The sequence below is a fragment of the Coffea arabica genome, chromosome 4e (genome assembly GCF_036785885.1).
Source record: "Coffea arabica cultivar ET-39 chromosome 4e, Coffea Arabica ET-39 HiFi, whole genome shotgun sequence".
Classification (NCBI taxonomy): Eukaryota; Viridiplantae; Streptophyta; class Magnoliopsida; order Gentianales; family Rubiaceae; genus Coffea; species Coffea arabica.
In genome coordinates, this window is record NC_092317.1 from 5,825,194 (window position 1) to 5,849,340 (window position 24,147).

General features: G+C 36.0%; 3 protein-coding genes across 3 annotated transcripts; all 3 read right to left on the reverse strand.

Annotated features, from left to right (window-relative positions):
• Window positions 1-2,126: 2,126 nt before the first annotated feature.
• Window positions 2,127-4,029, reverse strand: LOC113742697 (protein ASPARTIC PROTEASE IN GUARD CELL 1-like). The gene has a single exon (XM_027270609.2). It carries the CDS (start codon window positions 3,886-3,888, stop codon window positions 2,404-2,406), a length of 1,485 nt encoding a protein of 494 aa, XP_027126410.1. The 5' UTR covers window positions 3,889-4,029; the 3' UTR covers window positions 2,127-2,403.
• A 6,375-nt stretch (window positions 4,030-10,404) lies between these two features.
• Window positions 10,405-16,051, reverse strand: LOC113742509 (actin-related protein 4A-like). Its single transcript, XM_072046797.1, has 12 exons — window positions 15,914-16,051; window positions 15,680-15,771; window positions 14,646-14,792; window positions 14,484-14,557; window positions 13,819-13,899; window positions 13,405-13,423; window positions 12,654-12,716; window positions 12,493-12,555; window positions 11,839-11,901; window positions 11,470-11,534; window positions 10,946-11,014; window positions 10,405-10,855 (listed from the first exon to the last, which is right to left on the reverse strand). The coding sequence occupies exons 1-12, from the start codon at window positions 15,924-15,926 to the stop codon at window positions 10,810-10,812; spliced, it is 795 nt and encodes a 264-aa protein (XP_071902898.1). The 5' UTR covers window positions 15,927-16,051; the 3' UTR covers window positions 10,405-10,809.
• Window positions 16,052-16,647: 596 nt separating this feature from the next.
• Window positions 16,648-19,559, reverse strand: LOC113743015 (ATP-dependent Clp protease adapter protein CLPS1, chloroplastic-like). The gene is made up of 3 exons (XM_027271071.2): window positions 19,341-19,559; window positions 18,274-18,421; window positions 16,648-17,129 (listed from the first exon to the last, which is right to left on the reverse strand). Exons 1-3 carry the CDS (start codon window positions 19,402-19,404, stop codon window positions 16,868-16,870), a joined length of 474 nt encoding a protein of 157 aa, XP_027126872.1. The 5' UTR covers window positions 19,405-19,559; the 3' UTR covers window positions 16,648-16,867.
• Window positions 19,560-24,147: the final 4,588 nt, after the last annotated feature.

Sequence of the window (24,147 nt, forward strand, 5' to 3'; positions counted from 1 at the left end):
TCTTCCTTTCTCGATCTGCTTAAGAAGCTCTAGTGAGATTATTACTACCCATAAAGCCATAAACATTTACTTTATTCTTTTCAAATTTAGTCTCTATCGACCCCATCAAGTCTACATAAATAGTTTCATTCTTTTAAGGGAAGCATAGGAATTTATGTGATTCGAATCTGTGAAAAAAAAAAAAGAGAGAGAGAAGAAAAGGAGTGATCAAGGAATCAAGCTCTTACATCAAAATAATGCACTCCCAGAACAACAAAGAAAGCAGGTCCTACTAGTACTGGGCATCATTTAATTGGTTAATGCTTCAAAATCATTTTATTGGTTTTAAATAGTGGAGTGGGATTTAGGGGATGCATCCCCAATAATTCAATCTCTAAATTTTAGGTCCCATTAGTTCACTAAAAATACAGTAGTAGTGAAAGCAACGAAGAAAGGGACAGACATTAGACGAGTCATGTCATATATGAACAGAACAGAAATAAATGGGCATCCATCCACCTTCGGTGATAACAACACTTGCGTAACCCTCACATGCACAGGTTTGCAGGTTGATAAATAAGCAATATGACAATAGCTTCTCTCTCTCTCTCTCAGCCAAGAAAGCATTTTCATAACCTGCAAATTCTTATTCTTAATCAGTCGCTCCCTTTATCCTGTCTCTATGTGTAATTTGATAGATTCAATGATTTTTCATATACTGAGAAATGTTCTGCAGATTAATAACCAATCAAGATTTGCCAGTCAGTAAAGAAAATATGCTGTTCTCCTTTTCTGTTCTGTTAATCACAGCTCACTAGATTCTGTTGCAGACAAATTCTGCAACCAAGTATACGAAGCCTCCGGTACCAAGTTCGCATCACTTTTTCAAGTCATTTCGTTCTTTCCTTTTCTTTCTTTTCCCTGCTTTAAAGTGAAATAACCATACCAACTAATCAATGGAGTTTGTCCAATGGTCAGAAAAGAAAAGGGCTCTTAGAGTTTTTCCTGCTGTCTGTCCGGTTCAGAGTTTGAATCTTGTGCACGTGGCAATTGAGGTGGAAAGATTATTGTTTTCTTGGCGCCATTCTGGGCGATCAAAAGTTATGGGATATGATCAAAACAGAAAGGTGACACAGACAAAAAGAGTACATTGAATCATTTGCCTTCCACTACAAAGCTATAGTACTGAACAGGTACCTTTGATCAATGATTATAGTGTATGCTGGGAGTATTGGGGAATAATAACGACATCCACATACTCACCAATCTTGCTACAGATTTTGAACATCATAGGAATGTTTGTTTTTAGGTAATGCATCGCTATCAATTCATGTGAACTCTCCCTCACAAACACTAATACAAACATCTCGAAAGAAAAGCTAAATGCATGAATGCAATTCATTGTACCAAGTTGCTGTGGCGTTCACAATAATACAATATTGTGTACAAAAATCTATATATATATATATATATATATATGGTTATCAGAAGTCCTCGTCTTCTTTTTCCATCACTGTCCTGTGTCCATATTAGAGATTAGCAAAGCAAAAGTTGTAGGCCTGGTGGTCACCAGAGTCACCACCAGTTTTGGTAGAGACCCTTGACCTCCCACTAACTGCCACTTTATGTGGCAGACTTAATTAGCTTTCTTCGATGGGATCTCGACTCACATTGAGTCCCCCTCCCTTTCTTCTAGATTAGGTTAAATTAGGTTATAAGAATTCTACCATTGAAAAAAAAAAATAAAAAATGGCATAATCGCACTAGTCTTTGATGTGTCACAGAATCTATTACAAGGATGGAGAATTATAATAATAATAATAATAATGGCACAATCTCAAAGTTGAGGGAAAGCTTTATTATTATTATTTTTTCTTCCATTTTGATTCTTTTGCTTAAGAGGTCCGAAATCTCAACAGTGCATTAGTAATTTTTATGAGCACGAGGGAGGGAAAAGAGATTTTTCAAGTAGCATGAAGATTACGGTAAGCTTAGGCCAAAACAAGTGAATGGTGTAAATGTTGGAAATCTATTCTCATGTGTATTCTTTCTCTAATTTGAACAACAAAAGCAATTTCTCTTCTGCAATCAAATTTTAGATCTTTTGTGCATTTGCAAATCAAGCAACTACTACTGAGGCGAGGAACTACAAAATTTATAACTTGCAGTATTAATTTCATAGGTGGAAATGGTGGGACCATTTCCATCCACCACTGGTCCATCAACATTTACACACAATTAATGTCCACCCATACTAACAATTAAAGTATGTATACTCCTCCCCACTCCTCACAGTTTCCAACTTTAATTCTGGAAAGCTTTTTCTTTTTTTCTTTTTTTTTTTGGGTAAACCTTAAATCTGCAATTACCAGCTTATAATTACGATTGAAATTTAAACACTAAATATTTGCACCAAATGTGCTACTAACATTTATTGGGGCTAAAACCAAACTGCCTGTTAGCCAGGTCGAAACTGACACGTGTCCCTTGCTGCTGCACATTACCGATAATAGACAGTGAACTCGTCGGAGCAAATGCCAAACAAAATTTCCCCCGCCCATCAACCGGCACCAAGTAATTACTCGGCTTCAATAACAGCCTCTTCCCACTGGCGAGCAAAAACGACACCGTTGGAACCCTTACCGAACCGCCGACAGATGAAAAATCATAACACGTGTCGAACAAAGAGAACCCACTGGACGAAGGCAAATCTGATGCGTACTTCTTAAACGCATCGCGCAGCGCGTTATACGCCTGTGTATTCAACCGAGTCACAGCCGTTCCCGAGTCAACTATAATTCCTCCGCGCCCATTTCCGTCCACCTGGAAAACCGACGCCGGAATCGATAGGGTCTCGCCGCCGACATTTATTCCGACCATGTCCACGTAATAAAATAGATCAAGTTTCGGGTTTCTAACCATCGAAGCAAAGACTGAGTCACCGGGTGGGGCTGAGTTAAAATCCAGAGTCGAAGACGAGCTGGAGTCGCGGTTCACTAAACAGTAAGAAAACGACGTCGCTCTCAGTCGGCCAGGCAATGATAAAGGGGCTCGAGCCAGTCCAACTAAGCCAGCCGCGCCGACAAACAAGCCCACATTATCATGCCCGCATCCGATGGGTACGTCGCTGACCGAACCCGTGTTCCCAAACGACACCGTATCAGTAGCTAAATCCCCCATCGTGTAGGACCCATCCCCGTAATTAATCTGATAAATACACTTCCCACCACTACACCCTGAAATCTGGAGCTCCGAGCATTCCTGGGCAGAGCAAGAAACGGTTCGGTAAGTCGATGACGAACTCGGGTCGAATATTGGGTCGGTTTGTTGGTAGCAGTCGGCGCAGGGCTGGCATTGGAGCCAGCTGAGGTCGCTTCCGGTGTCGATAACCATGTAATATGATCTACCGGGTCGACCCACGCCCATACGGGCAAAGTACTCTCCGCTTCCCTGACTTACCCCGGAAGTTAACGGCGTCTCCAGGTCCTCCGGTTGGATGGCGGTCGGAACCGGTTTGAGGTCCGCTTGGGTGTAGCCGGAGAGAGCGAACTCGAGCTTGGAGTTGAGAGAGTTAACTTGGGCCGAGTCACGGGCGATACGGGCGCGCGTGAGGTAAGAATAATCTTTGTGCTGCGGATTTTTCACGGAAGCCCTTGGGTGCAGTGAAAATGAGAGAACCGAAGAGTTATGTTGTGCGGTGGCAGTGATGGTAGGCTTAGCTTCTTCTTCCTGCTGGGCTTGTGGGGTTTGAGTGAAAACTTGATGGGTTTTTTGGATAACGGCTGAAACATCAAAAATTTGGTAGCTGTTGTGTTGATGATCACGAATGGAATTCGATACAGAGGTAAAGGAAAGCAAGAAAGCGAGAACTAAGAAGAAGGAGAGAATGGGGCTTGGAGTTTGAGCCATGTAGTCGTCGTTGTTGTGTTCTTGATAGGTTCAGAGGAGTGAGTTAAAGTGAGAGCTGGGAATGGGGCTTAAGTAAAGGACGTAAGGCAAAGGAGGGGTAGGGAAAGGAGGGGGGTCCTCAGGTCAGGGTTGTTTCCTGTTGAGGATGAGAACAAGAGGAGCATTTAAAGTTTGAAAGAAGCATGAAACCGCTCTCTAAAGTTAATCCTCTTGACATTTTCCTTTTTTCTTTTCTTTTTCAGGAGTTTGGGTATTGGTGGTAATGCATGGATTGGGATTGGTTAACGCAATGGATTAATTTTCATTCATTTTTCGACCTTGATTATAATAGTATTTTAGCTTTCGAGTTTGGATGTTTGATTAGGAAATCAACTTGTTGATTTAAAGTGTGGCTAGTACGAGATCTAATTGTTTGAATAGGGTATTATTTGAAATAATTACTCTAATACTTTTTGTGATGTGATGTATGTGAGATAAAAAAGTGGTTGAAAATATAAAAAGATATGTAAAAAAATATGTTTATGATGCAAGCGAAATATTATTTGAAATAATTTCACTATCTAGACAAACCATTTGTTAATGAAGCCTCGTGCAAAGCTTGTCTTCTTGTTCTTTCGTGATTTCTTGGCAATCCCTTCTTTTTGTTTGCCTGGTTTTTTATTTGTGCTGCAGAGAAACTCCAGAGTCGAAACTCCTGTTTTATTTACATTCCTTCTTTTTGAGCTATTCACAGTCTTTCTACTTGATGCTCTTATCTTTTTTCTTGTCGGTTGAGTGCAAAGATGGTTGGTGCAAGTGATCTCTCTTCCCTCTGTCTATCTTTAATTTATCTTCTTCTTGTTATAAATGATGGTGATGCTTGACGGCTCTTTGCGTGGTGGTGGTGGTGAGTTCTCTGAAGCCACGAGAGATTTTAGTGAATGTGCAATTTGCCCCTAGAGCAATGGTTCATTTAGTTTTGGAGGAAGGAAACTGACTCTCTAACTACTTTTGTTTCATTATATATTTGAGGTAGATGGATCCACCTGTATAGGGCCTGCAAGATTGGTAGTTTTGGAAGTGAATTGCTGTACTGCAGTTAATGTAGTTAATGTTGCTGACTCTTTTGTGCTGTAAGAACTCTCATCAGGGCACCCCATGAACTGCGAGTAATGATGCCGATTTGTTTGATTAGTGATGCACAATTGCAGCACACGCAGGTGAAGACTTGAGACCTCACATACCAAATGGATAATTCGATGATAAGTTATGGTACCTAATAATAGATCAATGTTCTTATCGTTCACGTTCCAAGTTTACTTGGAAACTCATGTGCAATCAAACTCTGAAGAAAAAGACAATCATGTTCATAAGTTTTCCAATTTATGTTCTGATAGATCATCCCCTTTTAATGGCATCGGATGAGAATCAAAGTGCTACCTTATCTTCGTAGTTTTTTTATGCATTAGAAAAGGGATAATTGCACAAACCTCCCTTGATGTTTCTAAAATTTTCACTTGGCACCCTTTAATTCAAAAAAATCATTTGTCTTCCCTATTTTTAACTTTTTGTAACAGTGACAACTTATTATGAAACATAATATTTAAAAACTCATCTTTTGGATAGCGGAGATATTTTCATTCCAAATGTGCCCTTTGTTGGCTTACTCTTTTTTTTTTTTTCAAAATTGAAAGCATGTAATAAAAAGCTAAAAATAAAACAAACGGTACAAATGTGTAAATTTTGATTGATACAGTATAATCTTAGATATTTTAATGTACCAAAAATTTATTTTAATATTATATTCAAAGTGTTTTCAAGTCAAAAAGGATTATTCCTTTATTATAAAGTGCTTTTGGTTAATTTGAGGAGCTTTTCAAAATTTTAAATTTTTTTAAAATTTTCTAAATTCCTTGTCCAGATTGATGACTTGTAAATCATAAAAAAGGCAAAATATTTATGTTCACAAACTCATTTGAGGTTTTCTCAGAGATCACAAATTATTGTTTTTAATTCAGAAGTGTTTATGGATGAAATTAAGGATTTAAGAATTGTGTACAATTTTTTTTGAATTTTATAATTCTTTGACCAGATCAATGGCTTGAAAACTTGAATAAGATAAAATTCTTAACTATAAATTTAAAAACATATTTGAGGTGTTTTCAAGGTGAAAATTGCTATTATTTTCATTGTACAATTCTTAGGCAACTTTTGTGAATTTTCCAAATTACTTTGATTTTTAAATTTTTAGTATATTTCTTGTTAACACGAAAATTATTAATAGGTCTTTCAACCTTGTTAACACTTTGCAATTCCTAATTAAAAAATCACATCGGCCAAGTGTTCAAAAGTTAAGAGATTAACTAGTTTTGTTATGTCAACAAAATGGTTCACAAGAGAAGGGCAATACTGAAATGAAATTATATTATCTACCTACAAATGAGTTTTTTTTAATAATATATTTGAAATGGGTTGGCAATGTTACAAAAAAGTTAAAAATAAGGAAGGCAAGTGATTTTTTAAAGTTTAAAGGTGCTAAGTGAAATTGCCACAAACCTCAAGGGAGATTTCTGAAATTATTCCTGTAAAAAAATTACGTCTGGGTAAGGTTAACCTTGCATTTGCGGAGACCAGTAAGTACTGAATTTAGTGAGATCTCAAGTTGCCTGAAGGATGGACTATCATTGGCAATCGGCAAATAATGCAGTATGGCAGGGCAGTTGGCTGTGTTCAGAGCATTGCTGCGAAGTAAATTGAAACGAAGGGAAAACCTTATACGCAGTTAGAGCTGTTAATCGAGCCGAGTCGAGCCGAGTATTTGGCTGCCGAGCTCGACTCGAGTTTAATTCGAGCCGAGCTCTACTCGAGCTCGTTAGGAAAACGAGTTTTAAAATGTGTTCGAACTCGGCTCGTTAAATATACATGTGGCTCGAGCTCGAGCTCGAGCTTGACTCGTTTATCACAAACGAGTCGAGTTTCACGAGCTCGAGCTCGAGCTCGTGCAAATCAACCTTAATAAAAACCTATAATTTTTAATTTTTATAATTTTGATTTCTAAAATGACAAATATGCCATTCATTAACGAGCTCTAACGAGCTACTCGAGTATCAAACGAGCCGAGCTTACTCGGCTCGTTAACTAAACGAGCATGTTTCGAGCTCGAACTCGACTCATTAACCAAAATTAACGAGCCAAGCTCGAGCCTTAACGAGTCGAGCTCTAACGAGCTTTCGAGCTACTCGATTCACTTAACAGCTCTATACGCAGTAACGCAGGCAAGAAAGTCATTATCCGTATGAACAATATAATCCAAAAAAGAAAAAGCAAAAAAGAGTTAATCCATTTTATATTTTTTCTCCAGAAAAAATATTAACCTGAGAGATTATTGTCAAGTCATCACATATATATATATATATATATATATATATATATATATATATATGTATGTATATTTTGGGGAAGATGTTGCATTTTTCCTGTTTCTCTTGCAACACTTGCCTATCTAAGGAAGAGCCACGTATTCTTATATGTCATGCTCCCATCATAATCAAGAAAGTGATTATTCATATCAACAATAGAATCTAAAAAAAATGAAAAAGAGTTAATTCTCTTTATATTTTTCTTCAAAAAAATATTAACCTAACATATTATTATCAAGCCATGTCCTCGTGTGCGTGTGTGTATATATTTTTTTGGGAAGATGTTGCATTTTTTATGTTCCTCTTACAACACTTACCTATCTAAAGGAAGGGCCACATGTTCTTATTTGTCCAACTTCGACCATAGCCAAGAAAGGGATTATATTATTTGAAATATTATTATTATAGTATTTTTTGTGATGTGATGTATGTGAGATAAAAAAATGATTGAAAATATAAAAAGGTGGTTGAAAAATGTGTTTATGATGCAAGTAATTTGAGATATTTTTGCTATCCAAACACTCCCATATAATCCGAAAAAGAAAAAACAAAAAAAAGTTAGTTCTTTTTTTCTTTTATTATCCAACCATGTCCTTGCATTATATATATATATATATATATATATATATATATATATATATATATATGTGTGTGTGTGTGTGTTGCATTTTTTCTGTTCCACTTTACCACACTTGCCAATCTAAGGAAGAGCCACGTGTTCTTGTTTGTCCAGCTTTGACCAGAGCCAAGAATGCTCAAAACCAATTTTAAAGCAGAAGAAGACGGAAGGGGTTTTAACTATTAAGAATATTGACTTGCATTGGAAAGAAAATGAAGTTGCTTAGATGTTGGAATCAGAGCATGACTTTTTTGTCGCAAGACTCCATCGATAAAGGTCAATTAAGACCGTCACAAATTGTAACAAATTTGTGGGAGGCAGAGATTGAACCCCTCAAATTGTGACAAATTTGTGGGAGGCAGGGATTGAACCCCTGACCTCCAGCATCACCTTTAATGGTGATGACCACTGGACCAAATGGCCAGTGGCAATCAGAGCATGACCATTAGTGCATTTTTAGTTGTTGGGGGAAATAGCTTTTAGCTTTCCAAAGCTGCACTTGCACCAAATCATTTCAGACTTTTATTAAATTTAACATGCAGAAATTCAATCCCTCTCTCACTAAGTACTCCTGGAAGACAGCAACAAATCACCCCAAGTTTTAAAATGTCTGCGACCGTAATGTTGCTACACGAACCCGTACGGAGGATATTATAATCCCTACTAGTAGGCCTGTCAACGGGTCGGGGTCCGGACCGAAATTCATTATCCCGGACCCGGATCCGGTATACAAAATCGGACCTGAATCCGACCCGTTTATCCAACGGGTCTTTTACTCCATATTTTGGATCCGGATCCCACGGGTCTCGGATTCGGGTCGGATCTACCAGAAAAAATTTATCAAATTTTACAATTTCTAATAAAAATGAGAAAATATATATATTTATACACTAATTTCTAACTAATACAAAAAAAAAACCAAATAAGAAAAGAAATCAAATTGACTTTACTCAAATACATCACCCTAATCAAATTATATTGATGAATATACATATTTTAAAGGGATAATTGCAGAAACCTCCCCTGAGGTTTCTGACATTTACACTGACCTCCCCTGTAGTTTGAAAAATTATACTGACATCCCCTGAGGTTACTAATCCTTTGCAAATTCAGTCCAAACGATTAAAATATTGTTTTAGGGAGTGAAATTAGAATTTTGTACCAAATTTGTCCTTTGTACTACATGTCTAATGAATGGCAAAGTACTACAAATCAATTAACAATTAATAAACTTTAAGGAGTATAGTTTATAGGCAAATACACATTACCTATTTAAAGTACCGGCTCTTTATGAGTGTTTTATTTTCAAACATTTAATTTAATACAAATACTTACACTCAATTACAGATTTGTATTTACTTTCAAATATTTCATTTTTGTTAAATATAAAAACTATCAATCTCTCTTCCGTAAAAATATTAATATAACACTTTTTCAATTTTAGTTACAAACATTTATGTATTTAACATAAATTAAATGATTCAGAATAAAATGCCCATAAAGAGCCAATACTTTACTCATGTAATGGATGAAAGCCATAAAGAATTAATACTTTATGGGCCATTTTTTTAAAAAAAAAATATTTAATTTATATTAAATAAATAACCTACCGATTTCCTTTTTGCAAGAATATTACTGTAACACTTTTTGAATTTTACTTACAAACATTGATATACTTACCATAAATTAAATATTTGAAAGTAAAATACCCGTAAAGAACTGGTACTTTAAATGAGTAATGCGTGTTTGCCCATAAAGAGTCAGTAACTATTTAAAGTACCAGTTCTCTACGGATATTTTACTTTCAAACATTTAATTTAATACAAATATTTGCGCTCAAATACAGATTTGTATTTACTTTCAAATATTTAATTTTTGTTAAATACAAAACCTACTAATTTCTCTTCCGTAAAAATATTAATATAACACTTTTTCAATTTTAGTTACAAACATTTATGTTAACATAAATTAAATGATTCAGAATAAAATGCACATAAAGAGCGAATACTTTACTCATGTAATGGATGAAAACCATAAAAAATTAATACTTTATGAGCCATTGCTTTTTTTAAAAAAAAATTTAATTTATATTAAATAAATAACCTACCGATTTCCTTTTAGCAAGAATATTACTGTAACACTTTCTGAATTTTACTTACAAATATTGATATATTTATCATAAATTTAATGTTTGAAAATAAAATACCCGTAAAGAGTCGGTACTTTAAATGAGTAATGCGTGTTTACTCATAAATTATACTCCTTAAAGTTTATTAATTGTTAATTGATTTATAGTACTTTGTCATTCATTGGACATGTAGCACAAAGGACAAATCTGGTACAAAATTCTAATTTCACTCCCTAAAATAATATTTTAATCGTTTGGACTAAATTTGCAAAAGATTAGTAATCTCAGGGGAGGTCAGTGTAATTTTTCAAACCACATGGAATGTTAGTGCAAATGTCAGAAACCTCAAGGTAGGTTTATGCAATTATCCCTATTTTAAATTATTAATCCATTTATATTCTTTAATACGGGTCGGAATACTATATTCCGTATCCGATCCATTTTTTTTGTTTAACAAAACGGATCCTGATCCGGATCCGAGTAACGGAATTAAATCCCTACCCATACCAGCAATAATTTCATGGATCCGAACCCGAACCGTTAACAGGCCTACCCACTAGGCAACGTAATTGTACAACATTAGCAACGATCCGCGAGCGGTACAGTATATATATATATATATATATATATATATATATATATATTACATTGTTTGGGCACCTATAGAGCAGGATATTAAAACCAAGCAACCCATACCGTCAGCAAACTAATCAAAGTGAAGTCAGCTCCATGAATTTCTGTCTAATGTGATAATTGTCCGCACCAGTCAAGTACTTTTACGGGCATTTTCTTTGAACATAAGAAGCTCCATGTTCCTCGAACCTGTTAATCAAGAGACAAAACGGACTGAATATGGGGAGAAAAAAGGAGAAAAGTTGAATATTCAAAGGTGGAGTGGATGTAAAAGCCTACTCAGACTTTGAAAACCACATTTGCTGAAAGGATCCAAGCGACGCCATTATACTCCCACCTATCCAAACACTGAATGCGACGAGTTAGTCAACGCGTAGGATGCTAACATGAATGCAATATCCTCTTCAAGTTCAATCATAAAACAGAAGCAATTTGGTCTAAACATGCAGCTTTGGAGGAAGCACTGAGGCAAGGAATACAGGAATGAAACAAAAGCATATCTGCCAGTTACCAACATGATTTACCCTCTCCATATGGCGAATTCCTAAGTGACACGTAACATCAATGCTGTAACCTAATGGCTTTTCTATTGAGCCGCCTCCCAAAGAGATGCCGATTTATGTAACAATTCACAATGTTCAACCTGAAAATTTGGTTCTTGAAGAAATGAAAATAACATGGGAAGGAAAGGACAACAGCAATCTACATCCACCCATCTACACATGCAGAAGATAGAACACATTGATTTCCATTTTTCATTTTTTTAAAAAAAAAAAATTTTCCCATCAAGCAAGTTAGTCTACCTGAATCTCCTTTCTGTTGCATTTCCACTTGCCAAAACTTTCACTCTAGCAGCTTGAGGAGATTCCTGCAAACGGTAGACCCAGACATAAGAAAAATCTCAAGCATTAACTAAAACCACTGGACAAACTTGAATCATCACGTTGCAATAAGCTGTGCATTCTCTCAACATTAAGCATTTGATGTCAGAAATAACTAGATAGCCACATATCTGATCTTTTCTTCCTTCCCTTTCTTTCATCTTTTCCTTCATCACACAACTTTGGGCTTCTGAGTTTCCTTTTTATTTTCCCTCTCCTCTTTTGGGGAGAGTACCAGAACAAGGACTTCTTTTTCTTTTAAATACAGAAATCTGACTGAAAAAAACCTACCTCTAGCAAGTCTTTCTCCAGACGTTCCTTTAACTGTTGCATGGATGCAGTGCCACCAGCAAGCTGTGTAAGGTTGAAATCAAATCAGATACTATATGATCCACTCTTCTAAGTACAAGATATGTTTCCTAAAGACAACACAAAAGGTAACTATGCAAATACAATGATCTGGGGGACAGAACAGAAACTTGAGTGGAAGACATCATCTTTTAAGAGTCATTGAGCTAAAACAAGCTTAAAAAGAAGTTAGCAAAACCTAAATATAACAGCAGGAATCCTTGATGTGCATCTGCACTGAAAAAAGGACAAAAAATAATATCCCGCTACTATAGGAATATCATCAGAGTGAAAAAGTAGGAATTAAGTAAGATGTCTGAGTTCGTGGAGAGAGGCAAATTTATTGGGACACAGCCAATTATGCATAAATACTATGAAGAGAATATATGGGAAGCTGGAAATCCAAGGAAAAAGGGGAACAGCTGCAAGATGAAGCACTACATACAAGGTTTACCTCACTAAAATTGCAGAGATTTTTGATAACCAACAGGGGAAAAAATAATTTATTGTCGACAGAAAAAAAAAAGTCTAGATAACAGCCTTATACATTTTGGTGTAATTAAGGTACTTATTCACATTGAAGGGTTGAAAATTTACCAGTATACTGCTGAAGAGTTCTCTCCTAATATCCACATCACACTTATTTATGCTCTCCAAGACCTGAAGAATTTTAGAAGGATATATTGTAAAAGTAAAAAGAGAATAATGGTAGCTAGATCCCCAGCTCATGGATAAAAGTGCAAAATGACAGGATTTACCATTTGTGGCAGTCCACGAACAGAAGGAGCAGTCTCGGCAAAATTCTCCATACCAGGAATAGTCTGACAGATTAGATCATGTCAGTAAATGGAATTTCAAATCAAACCAAAAGCAATCAAGAGAATTCAAAATGGATCATTTGTCAAAAAAACTCATCAGCATCATTTGTCAAAATGCATCATTTGTTTCTCTAGTTATTTGATAATTTGAACCAAGACAGTAGATTAGTTAATCTAAACTCATCAGCATAAAGGTCTCTAAAAGTAGCCCATGCAATGAGGCATATGTTTAGGCAATTCCGGTCAGTACTAAACAAGTCTAATATAGCAGCAAACCTCATCGCTTCTTGTCTTTATAAGCAAGATTTATTGGACAATGAATGTTCCAACAAATGATGAGAAAGACCTCCTAAAGGCTAGAGCAGGAAACTGCCACAAGCACTTACTTATACTTTGCTAGATGTGCATTTTCAGACCATCTTTATTTTCCAATGGCAATTAATAAGGTCCTAAAAGCCGCGGCAGGTTCGGGGACGTATTGCTATGGATGCTGCCCAAGTCCCGGCTTTTAGATTTGTACTTGAGTAAGGGATAGGAGGCTCGAAATCGCTTGTAACTGTTTTTTTTGGATTGAATAAAAAGTTACTTGTTTAAAAAAAAAAAAAAAAAAAAAAAAAAAAGGTCCTAAAAGCCTGGCGAAGAAAAGGATATCCATGTTGAGCCAAAAAATTTGAGCTATGATTCTCCAAACCGTGCATGGTTTAAGAGATCTGCATACTTAAGAATTGTTGTTTAGACAGCCACATGGAATACCACCATCTCCTTTCTTATGTCTCTCAAAATAATGGGAAATGGAAGAAAAGTACATACATCTCAAATGACTGAAATCTCAAAAGAAGAGAGACAAAAATAACCAGAGCTTACCTTGCAAAGACAGACTTATCCACCCATACCCCCCAAAATTATATGAGAAAAATTTAACTTATAAATCAAGCATCACCACTATATTAGAAACTTAGTAACACTAATCTTTTGGAGCAAGAAGCAAAAGGACCTTCCAGGTCACATGTATGAGAGATGTCATGCAAGTAATAAAACATATAGGCATATAAAGGACTAAAGAAGGATCCATTGCGGGATTCTGAATTTTTTATTATCATCTCACTTTTCTCTCTGTTGTTGAGAATTAGCACATGGCTCAGCAAGCAGCATGGGATGCTCCTTAGGATCAATCAAGAGGCATTCCCTACAAATGACAAAGCAAGTGATAGTATGAATTATGAATTATAATATTCATTGAATGGTAGAGATGGCTGTACCATTCAAAAACAATGCGGAGATGCACAACTAAGAGAAAAAAGGAAAAACACATTTTTCCACAAGCAGTGCATGACAATGGAAAGGATGGGATGTATTTATCCATCGCTGAAGACAATACACCAGCACATAAAAGCTCCCCTTTTCTCCTGTCTTCTAGTAAATCTAAATGAATTCTAGAATAGGAAAACAATTATTCCACTAAAGTGGTATCAGTCTGACGATGAGAAGAAGTACAAGATTAGTTACATATGTTATCTAGGACCTCCAAGATGAGAATCAAAATATTAAAGATTTGAACAGAGCTGGATGTGTTGAAATTATTTAAGTTGAATTCGCTATTACTCCCCGCCAATATGCTATTCATAAATTTTCCCTATTGCTAAGGTCTGATCCATTTAGTAAGCAAACCATTGTTGCATCCCTTGTAACTACTAAGCAGGTGATGCAGCACAGAGATTCCATATGCTTAGAATACAATTTGAACCAAAATGAATATGCAAATTTGATTACTTGAAGGCATGATCCCATATGCTTTCAACAATTTCCCAATCAGCAACTATCCCATCCTTAATTGGAGATAGGACCTGAGAAAATAGAATATCACAAGCTCAATAAGAAAAGAGGTTGAACGTGCAAGCCAAAACCTATCTAAAAGATGTTCCTCTGACTGACCTCCACATGATCCCGGCGGAATCCCAAGGCCTGGGATCCTACGTATAACTTTCGCTTAGCCTTGGATTTAGAATCTGGAACAGATCCAGAATTCTTGTCTGGATTATCCGGCTCATCAACTTCCATTTGATCAATTGATCCAATAACCTTATACAATACAAATCTTATGTCAGCTGTTTACTGTGCACCCATTAGACGCTACATTCACCAGTATGTTTTAGAAGCATCAGTTATCCTGTATTTAATCTCCATCAAGCTTCACGTTCACGATAAAGATAAGTCTTCATTAAGATTCTAGAGCCAATGTAACAACCTGATAAATGATCAAATAGTTGATGCATCATCTTACCAAAACAAGACCCTTTTCCTTCAAAGACCCCTCGTGTAGCAATATGGTGAATATCAGAAAAGTGAAGTCCATAATTCTGCCGTATGTTCGACATTTAAACCTTCAATCTTTAGTATAGATCCCCTTGCAATCTATAGCAAGTTGGCACTTCAATTTTCCTTCCATGCATAAAATCCATTTTATTCAACTGCCTTGTCAAAAAAATTCTCCTTAAAGAGCCAAAAGAAAGTAAATCGAAGAAAAATTAGCACTATCCACAATGGCAAAAGTAAAACAACACAACAACTTAAACCCCCTGTACATGTTCACAATCAACTTCTTAGGTTGGTCTGTCCTATGGTTAGTTCTTTTTTCTTAAACTGTAGGTTCAGTTCCTTGTAACCATGATTCCACGTTCCAACCTTTAAAATCTCCCAGTGTAAGAAGTTCACATCCAACAAACGAGGACCAAAAGAAAAGGAAGAACGACGACTATCAAAATCAAACTTTAATGGTTACATTAAGAAGAAACTCGAATGAGATTAACATAAATCAGGTGCAAAAGAAGGTAAAACAAAAAATTCAAACTTGGAGAAAAATTCAGCTCCAGAACAGTAAAATTCTAGCCACATTGCAAAATCATGATAATAAATGCAGTAAATTCGCGAATATATTGAGCTGAAATAGACTACTAGCAGTGGCTTACCGAAGGAAAGACGGCTTTCGGAGCATCTTCGCCGGCATAACCAGCTTTGCAAGTGTGTGAGCCTAAGTCCACCACTATAGCTAATACCTCATCTTTTTTTTTTTTATACATAGCAGAGAAAAATGCACATAAATAAAACAAATTTAAACTGGTACGTAGTGAAGTCAGTGCTAGCGAGTGCCTGAGCCTGTAAGTGTGTGTTCTACGTGAGTGAGAAAGATAGAACGATACTACCTCCGCCGTACATGGTTGCAGGGCTAAATTGGGCGGAGTTCCGATTTGATTGGGGAGTTTGGTCTTTGGTTTCTTTGCTTTCCGAGCTTCGTACTCTACTGCGAGGGGGGCTTTAGTTGGGGTTTTGAAAATACTCGGGCCGTAGAACAATAGCGAGTCTTCTTTCGGCTGGTCGGGTCAGTAACGGGTCGGGTCGGTGCGTTTAATTTTGAGGATTTTTTTAGTGGCAAGGAATTGGGGTGATGAATTCCTTCTTTTTTTTTTTTACCCATAAAGAGAATTTTTTTTTCCAAAAGTAAAAAAGTTTTTGGGTTACCTATTTTAGAATTTTAACTATAAGCAACAAAATAACAATTATATGAGTACGACCCCATTAATATGGTATTGGTAGAATGACCTCATTCTTCTTACATAGTGTCTTCTTTTCCTTCTCCCCTAAACTCCCAAACCAAGCCATACTTTTCTCTCTCCTTTTGGGCTGGGATAAAATTAAATTTTAGGAGTAAATCTTTGAGATCCAAGAATAACAAGTTGGAAAAAACTGCCATATAGAGAATTGGGCTTCAATTTTCACGTCTCCACTAAAGTACGTTTGCTGACCCAAAAAAAAGAAACTTTGTAGACGGACCAAATGAGCCAGCCAACGATGAATTTAGAAAATACATAATCATAATATATATATTCATGTGCATGCCTCATTCAGAACCAACTACTCACATATAAACCGCAGCAAATGGCCAATAAGGGAGGTGATAATAGATTATTCATATAGAGAGGAGATTAAGATAGGGTAGCTGGTATATTGGCACTGATACCCTCATCTTGGTCTACAGATTCAAAGTCCTAGTGCATGTCGACTGATTGAGATGCTAGCTTTCAAGCTTCTATATACATGTGCAAGTCCTAGTAATGCAGATCCATTACAACTCCCCAAAGTAATGAAATCTGATATGTTCAACAACCTCCACTGGCAGGTTCAATTGAGCTCAGGAGGCCGTTGCCTCTCAGCTGCATGCAGTGGTCTTCTGCGTCTACTTGACCACAGATTATCACCACCGACAAGCCATTGTAATGTGCCTCTTGCATGATATTCACGGCATTGTCCAGAGTCATCCCAGGTATGACTTTCATCAGCACTTGCACAACATACTCCCTCTTGTTGTAATTGTCATTGTGCAGTAGCACCCGGTAAGGCGGAGACGTTTTCCTTGATTTCCTGGAAAACAAAGTGGAGTAATCTTCATGCAACATATCCCTAATTGTTTATAGAATCTACCAATTTCAACTATCATGCACCACTTTCAAAATGAAAGGCATCATCCAATTCATTCAGGTTTTTGGTGGCTTTACTTTTCCGTCCCTTTTATTTGTTCTTTTTCTGTCTCTGTTTGATGGGAGAAGGGGGAGGTGGGAGGGAAATTTTAGCAATAGGTATCCACAAGAATGAAAACAACAATGAACATCGCATGGCAGGAAACGATAAGAGGTTCTTCAAGCTGTTCTCTTCTTTCTAGACATTTTATGGTTACTCTTCAGCAGAAAAATAAATATATCACTGGTTAGCTCTTACTCTGTCAATCATACATAAAATTTCGACAATTTCTTGTTGACAATATGCCTTGCTTAAAAGTTGCCAATGCTGAATATTTTTAAAAGCCAGTCATCTCGGAAAAAAATCTTTAAAAGTACCATTTCAGATCAGTTTCTTTCAGCTTGAAGCTAGTTGTAGAGAATAGAAAGCAAAAGAGAACACCTCAAAATAGATTTGGACCAACAAAAACTATAATGAACTTTCACTAAAGCAAATAAGCCACTACAGCTTAGAGCGTCATCTCCCCCCAAGTTGTTCAGTCAATGAAGAGCAAGCAAGTCTCACCACCACATCTTTGATTTTTTATGCTGTAGTTCTTTTAGTCCAGCTCTAAACAGCTGAAAGTGCTACCAGATGTGCACTGTATGGTATGAATAGCAAGAAGAATGCCAAATTATATAAGCCCAATAAAAATTCCAAACTACTCAGGTCTGAAAGCTCCACCACACTGTTAAAAACCCTCAGCTCTATGTAAGTGTCAGACGTCTTGTTCTTTAGTCCTATCCCATATAGTATACAACTGTTCAACTCACTGTGTGTGTGTGTGTGTATATATATATATTATCCAAGTTAATATAAAACATTAAAGAGAGAGAGAGAAAGAGCTAAAGAGGACCTCGGAAACACAAGATACAACTTTGTTGTGGAAAAGTCAAAGTAGTAGTATGGAATAAAGAGAGAAACAAAAATTATGTTCTTCTGCAAAAGAAAAAAAGAGCCACAACATTGCCGAACCATGGAAAAAAGTTACAAGTTTAAACTACCAGACCTCAAGTCAAATTCTGATTCACGACCAGGAGCTGTTCTCTCTATGACAGGCTTATCCAACACCCCAGCGCCTTTCCCAGCTCCTGCAATTGGCATTGTCATAAAGTTGCTCCTGCTTCTCCATTGTTTTTGAAGAGAATATTTATCTCCTGTGGACCATAATACTATCAGCATGCATATAAAAAATTAATCACCAATAGCATAAATGCCCAGTGATTGGAAACTGATAATAGGGATGCTGCTGAGGTTGTTTATTAGCTAGAGAAAAGAAAAAATATTTGAACCAAAATTACAAGATGGAATGGGGACAGGGGGCCAGAATATTATCCTAAAACATAGCAGGGTATCCAAAGGTTTGCAAGCCACAAAGAACACTACAAACGAAACAAGTGCAAGTATTCACAAAAGAAAGGCCTATTTTAACAGATGTTCAGAAGTCATGCAACAGATAACTTTTCTCCTTTCCATGGCCTAGATTCAGTGAGATATCTATATTCTCACGAGTAACCATAGCGGCTCTGATCGAGATTCAAAGCTTCAGCTTGACATAGATTCGGTCTGATTCTTTCCAATTCCCATATTTGCAACCACACGGAAAAAATTACTATCTCACTATACCTACACACACTACTATTTCAACTTATAACATCTGAATTGTGATACAATAAAATCACTAAACAATTGCATGCTCAAGTAATTTCTTTTTAATCAGCAAATTCAATAACATTAGCAGTACAGATTATATTAGTTTATCTCCAATAAACCTATATCCCAAATCTAAGTATTGAAGTTATCATCTGAAAAATCCTTCTCCAATAGCACTTACCTAACAAAACAAAGCAAATTCCACATTCATCATGCAAATTACCGGGCTTCTACAGCTTAATTCGTTTGACACTATTAGTTCCCATTTACCAAGAATTGTCACAAACCAACATCACATCCCTGTTGCTACATGTTCTAAAATCAAAAGAAATTTCAGTTCAGCCAGCAATTTATTTCTTATGGGTTGTAACCCCAATAACAGGATGAATAAAACGAAGAAGAAAGAAGATGGAGCTCGGATACCGGGTTTGGGCTGGAGTAACGGGTTGGGGGAGAGAGCAACTCGACTGCAGATGGTGGTCTCCATTAATGGGCCTCTGTCTGTAGCCTCGTCGTCCTACACCACACACACACACACACACACACGCAGTCGCAGTGTATTATTGTTCTTCAGTCAGGTGCCAACAAAATTTCTGCTCCACTTCTAAAATATTTGGTGGCTCCGGGCTCGTGTTAATTTTGGACACAATTATTTCCTGATTTTCCTTTGGTTTTATCTATTTACAAGGGATAAATGCTAGGGGTAAACGATGTCGCAATGTGTGAAATTCTAGGAGGAAGGTAAAATTACTGGAAGCCCCTTCAGTAACCTATAAAGTTCAAGGCAAAAAATCCCAGCAGTTATTAAACTATCTGCGGAATCATATTTTGGCTATCAAATTATTTTTTATCAATAATTGGCCACTAAACAATTTAATCCATTAACCCGTGACCATTTCGTCGTTAATTACTTTTAAGTTCTAAAATTAGCATTACACGTGGCAATGTCCGAGGATAATTTTGTCCAATAATTTTTTTTGGTCAAGGATTGAGAGTAGTTATCACAAGAAGCTACGTGTAAAAAAAAAAACCACAAGAATTACCCAAACTCCCTTTACATGTAACAAAACTAAGGATGGCAATGGGGGCGGGTGCTATCCTTGACCAAAAACCGCCCGCGGAGGGCTAATGGGGAGGGGGTTGGGGCGGGGAAGTGGGGAATTTTTTCCCCCCGCTTAGAAAAGGGGCGGGGGGCGGGGGAGTGTACCCCCGCCCCGCCACCCGCTTTAAAAACATAAATATATATGTATATAATTATATATATAATATATAATTTAATTAGTTACAAACTTATGAAAATGATATTATTAGTTATATGTATTATATAATGTCTATTAGTATATATAATATAATTGATATTATTAATTATACTAATAATTATATATGTGTACTAATACAAATTATTAATTGGTTATACTAAATTTGCTAATATAAATTTATTAATACATTTATACTAAATTCCTAATTACACTTAATACAATACATTTTTTTCTTAAAAAAAGCACAAGTACAATAATAAATTAGTGATTGTATTTGTGCCAAAAATGAAAACTTGACTACTTGATTATATTCATTTCATCATATTGGATTGTATTCAAATAATTTTTATTTGATTGTTTTTATAAGTTTCAATTGTAAAATTACAATGAATAATAATTTGATGATGTTTTGATATTTTAGTACTTGATTATTTGCTAAAATTTAACCATAATAAAATTATATAACAATTTTTTATTAACCCCACGGGAGAAACGGGGCGGGGCGGGGGGAGTGGAGGACGGGGGATGGGGGAGGGGTCCCCCGCCCCGTTGCCATCCCTAAACAAAACCACTTACCACAACTAAACAAAACTCAACTGGTAAATTAACCCAAAAAATTGTCAGAAGCAGAAAAAGAAAACGTGAACAATTTTTTGCTGAAACAGAACAAAATCCCTGAAATCACTACTTCCTAATGTCCTGGACCTTGTACCATCCCTTCTTGCATGAATCTCCAACAATCTTCCCCCCTTCCTGGAAAAGGATCTTCAATTCCTTGGCCCTTTCCTTCACTTTATGCTCAAAGCTCCCCATTTCTTGAAAAACAAGAGCAAAGAAGAGAAATAGAGGCAGGCAAAAGAGTTTCTAAATTGAGCAGGTGGGCTTATGAAAAGTGCGTGAACAGCTGCTCATTGTCCAGCAATTTACTGACCCTACAACTCAACTAGGGATGGCAATGGGGCGGGGGTGGGGCGGGGGATCCTTCCCCCGTCCCCCGCCCCATTGCCTATTAGTTACCCCCATCCCCCGCCCCATCCCCCGCTTCGACTTCCCCCGCCCCGCCCCGCATCCCTCGCGGGGGCACCCGCGGGGGTTAAAAAAAATTTATTATATAATTTATTATAATTAAATTTGAACAAATAATCAAGTACTAAAATATCAACATATCATCAAATTATTATTCATCGTAACTTTACAATTGAAACTCATAAAAATAATTAAACAAAAGTTATTTGAATACAATCTAATATGATAAAAAAGTATAACTAAAATAATCAAATTTTCGTTTTTGATACAAATACATTCACTAAATTGTTATTATGCTTTTTTGGAAAAAAATGTTATTGTATTAAGTGTAGTTAGAAATTTAATATAAATGTATTAATAAATTTAGTATAAATAGTTAATAATTTTTATTAATAAACATGTATAATTAGTAATATAATTAATAATATCATTATATATATAATTATGTATATATATATTTTTTAAATTTTAAACGGGGGACGGGGCGGGGGAATATACCCCCGTTCCCCGCCCCGTTTCTAAACCGGGGGGGATTTTTTCCCCCCGCCCCGGTAGTCCCCCGCGGGGCGGGTGCCCGCCGGGGACCCGCCCCATTGCCATCCCTAAACTCAACTCCTTTGTTTGTTCGTAAATAACAACTGTGTGTATGCTTGAGACCTCGTTGCCAGGTAGCTGGCACAATAGCCGCGATTTCAGAAAGATGCTCCCTTTCCTTGCCAATGTTATTATTATCCTCCGGGTGTCCCTCCCGTTCAATTTGATTAAAGTGGGGCTCGATTTTGTGGCACGCCGAAGCAGCCTTGGCTATGTTGCTAGGCGGGAGTGGAGTTTGGGGGACGTCTGCTTCAGCTGCAGCAACCGGCAGTCCTCTGGTTGAACGGGGAGTCCTGGTGGAAGGATGTGAAGTAGTTTCGAATTCATCTTCTTGGACCGTCACAGTGGCCTTCCGGTGGGTGGTGGCGGTTCCTCTGGCAGCGGTGCGAGGAACGCTGAGGGATGCGACTTGGGGTTTGGCTGGCGACTCGGTGGAAGATGCTGAAGGTCCAGCAACTCCTCTATTGTTCTGAAATTAGCCGTATCGGACTTTTAGGGTCAGTAAATTGCTGCACAAATTTGTCCTGGACATTACCTCGTGTTTTGCTAATTTTAGAACTTAAGAGCAATTAACAATGAAATGGTTAAGGCTTAACGGATTAAATTGTTTAATAGCCAATTATTAATAAAAAATAATTTGATGGCCAAAATATGATCCCACCAATAGTTTAATGGCCACTGAGGTTTTTTGCTCTAAAGTGCATGTACTCCCCCAATTAGTACTATCCATTATTAGCAATTAAAATGGGTGAGGCACACTTTATGTTTTTTTTTTCACAATGATAATATTTTTATAATCTAATCTATCATATTTTACAGAGCAAGGAGCCTAAAGAAATTGTGCAAAGGATAAACAGGTATATAGATCTGACTAGAAGAGAGAAGTGTTATAACATCTCTTTTAAATTTTTTTCACTACGGGTAAAACACGCTATATGTGTATGCATACTTTATGAAAAAAGATAAATAATGAAACGACTTTATGTCAAAGCAACTATTGATGTGAGAAGAGGACAATGTGATAACAAAGCAATTGTTATCATTTTGCTCTTAATGATAATGGTAAATTTAAGTAAATTTGATAATTCAAAATAATAACATATTTTGTTAACGCTAAACCGTGCTCATGCTTTATGTATAAAAATAGATATAATGATGAACACCGTAACCCACTCAAGCTGGTTTGATTTGATGTTGATTCGTTGTGTATAGTAAAAGATTCAGTTTAAAATCTTGATTTTGTAAATTTGATTAATGAATATAAATTTATTATTGAATAACTTTTTTCATATACTGTCAGTGTATAATATTGTTTATATTAATAGATTTAGATTATGTTACATAACATAAATTTAAATTTGAAATTTAAATCATGCATATGTAGCATACATCTAAAGTTGCTGGTATAAAAAAAATTATTATACTATCTGTGCATAAAATGGTAATCCTTTATTATTTGTTGTCTTATGCTCAATTACATATATATTTTTTCAATTATATAAAAGATTGTTTCAACTCTATCTTGCAGTTAGTGCCAATCTCTCAATTCCGTTGTAATGGAATTGAATAAGGAATTATCAAATTAAGAAAGAACAAGATGGAGAAATAGAGAGGAAAGAGGAATAAATTAGTATTACAAGAACAGAAAAAGAGAGAAACTTTACCAATATTGAGATCATGTACAAACGTTGCGTCATTTATACTAAGATAGATTATAGGGATAATTTCATAAACCTTCCCTGAGGTTTCTGACAATTTCATTGAACTTCCCTGAAATTTGAAAAATTACACCTATCTCCCTTGATTTGATAGTTTTAGTAACAAAATTTTAAAATAATATTGATTTGGTCAAATTTTTAAATGAATATCCAAAAATGCCCTTGTGTAGTGAGTTTTAATTTATTTTCCTATACAATTATAAGATTATCTAGTATAATTATAAGGAAAATGTGTCAAAATTTTCATGTCCATACCTACTACTTGATAAACAACTATAATAATAATTTTATCTATATGATAGGATACTTTTGATGGTATTTTATTATAGATTTGGATTTATACGATAGAAAAGAAAATGTCAAAATAATGGATTTAGAGTTGAATTTTTTGAGTAGTGGGATTATCATAATTTAGTAGTGATTTTGGGTCATTTATGTTTGATTTATTGTTAATTTTAATATCAGAAAATAGAAAACAAAAATTAGCAAAAAAACATTGGATTACGTATAAAGTTAACTCATAAAAAAAAATCACTAGTTCGACATTTTGTTACAATAGAAATTAAAAGATAATAGTAGTAGTTCTACAATTTTATTGGCAAAAAATTAAAATAAAAAGGAATAAGAAGGAAA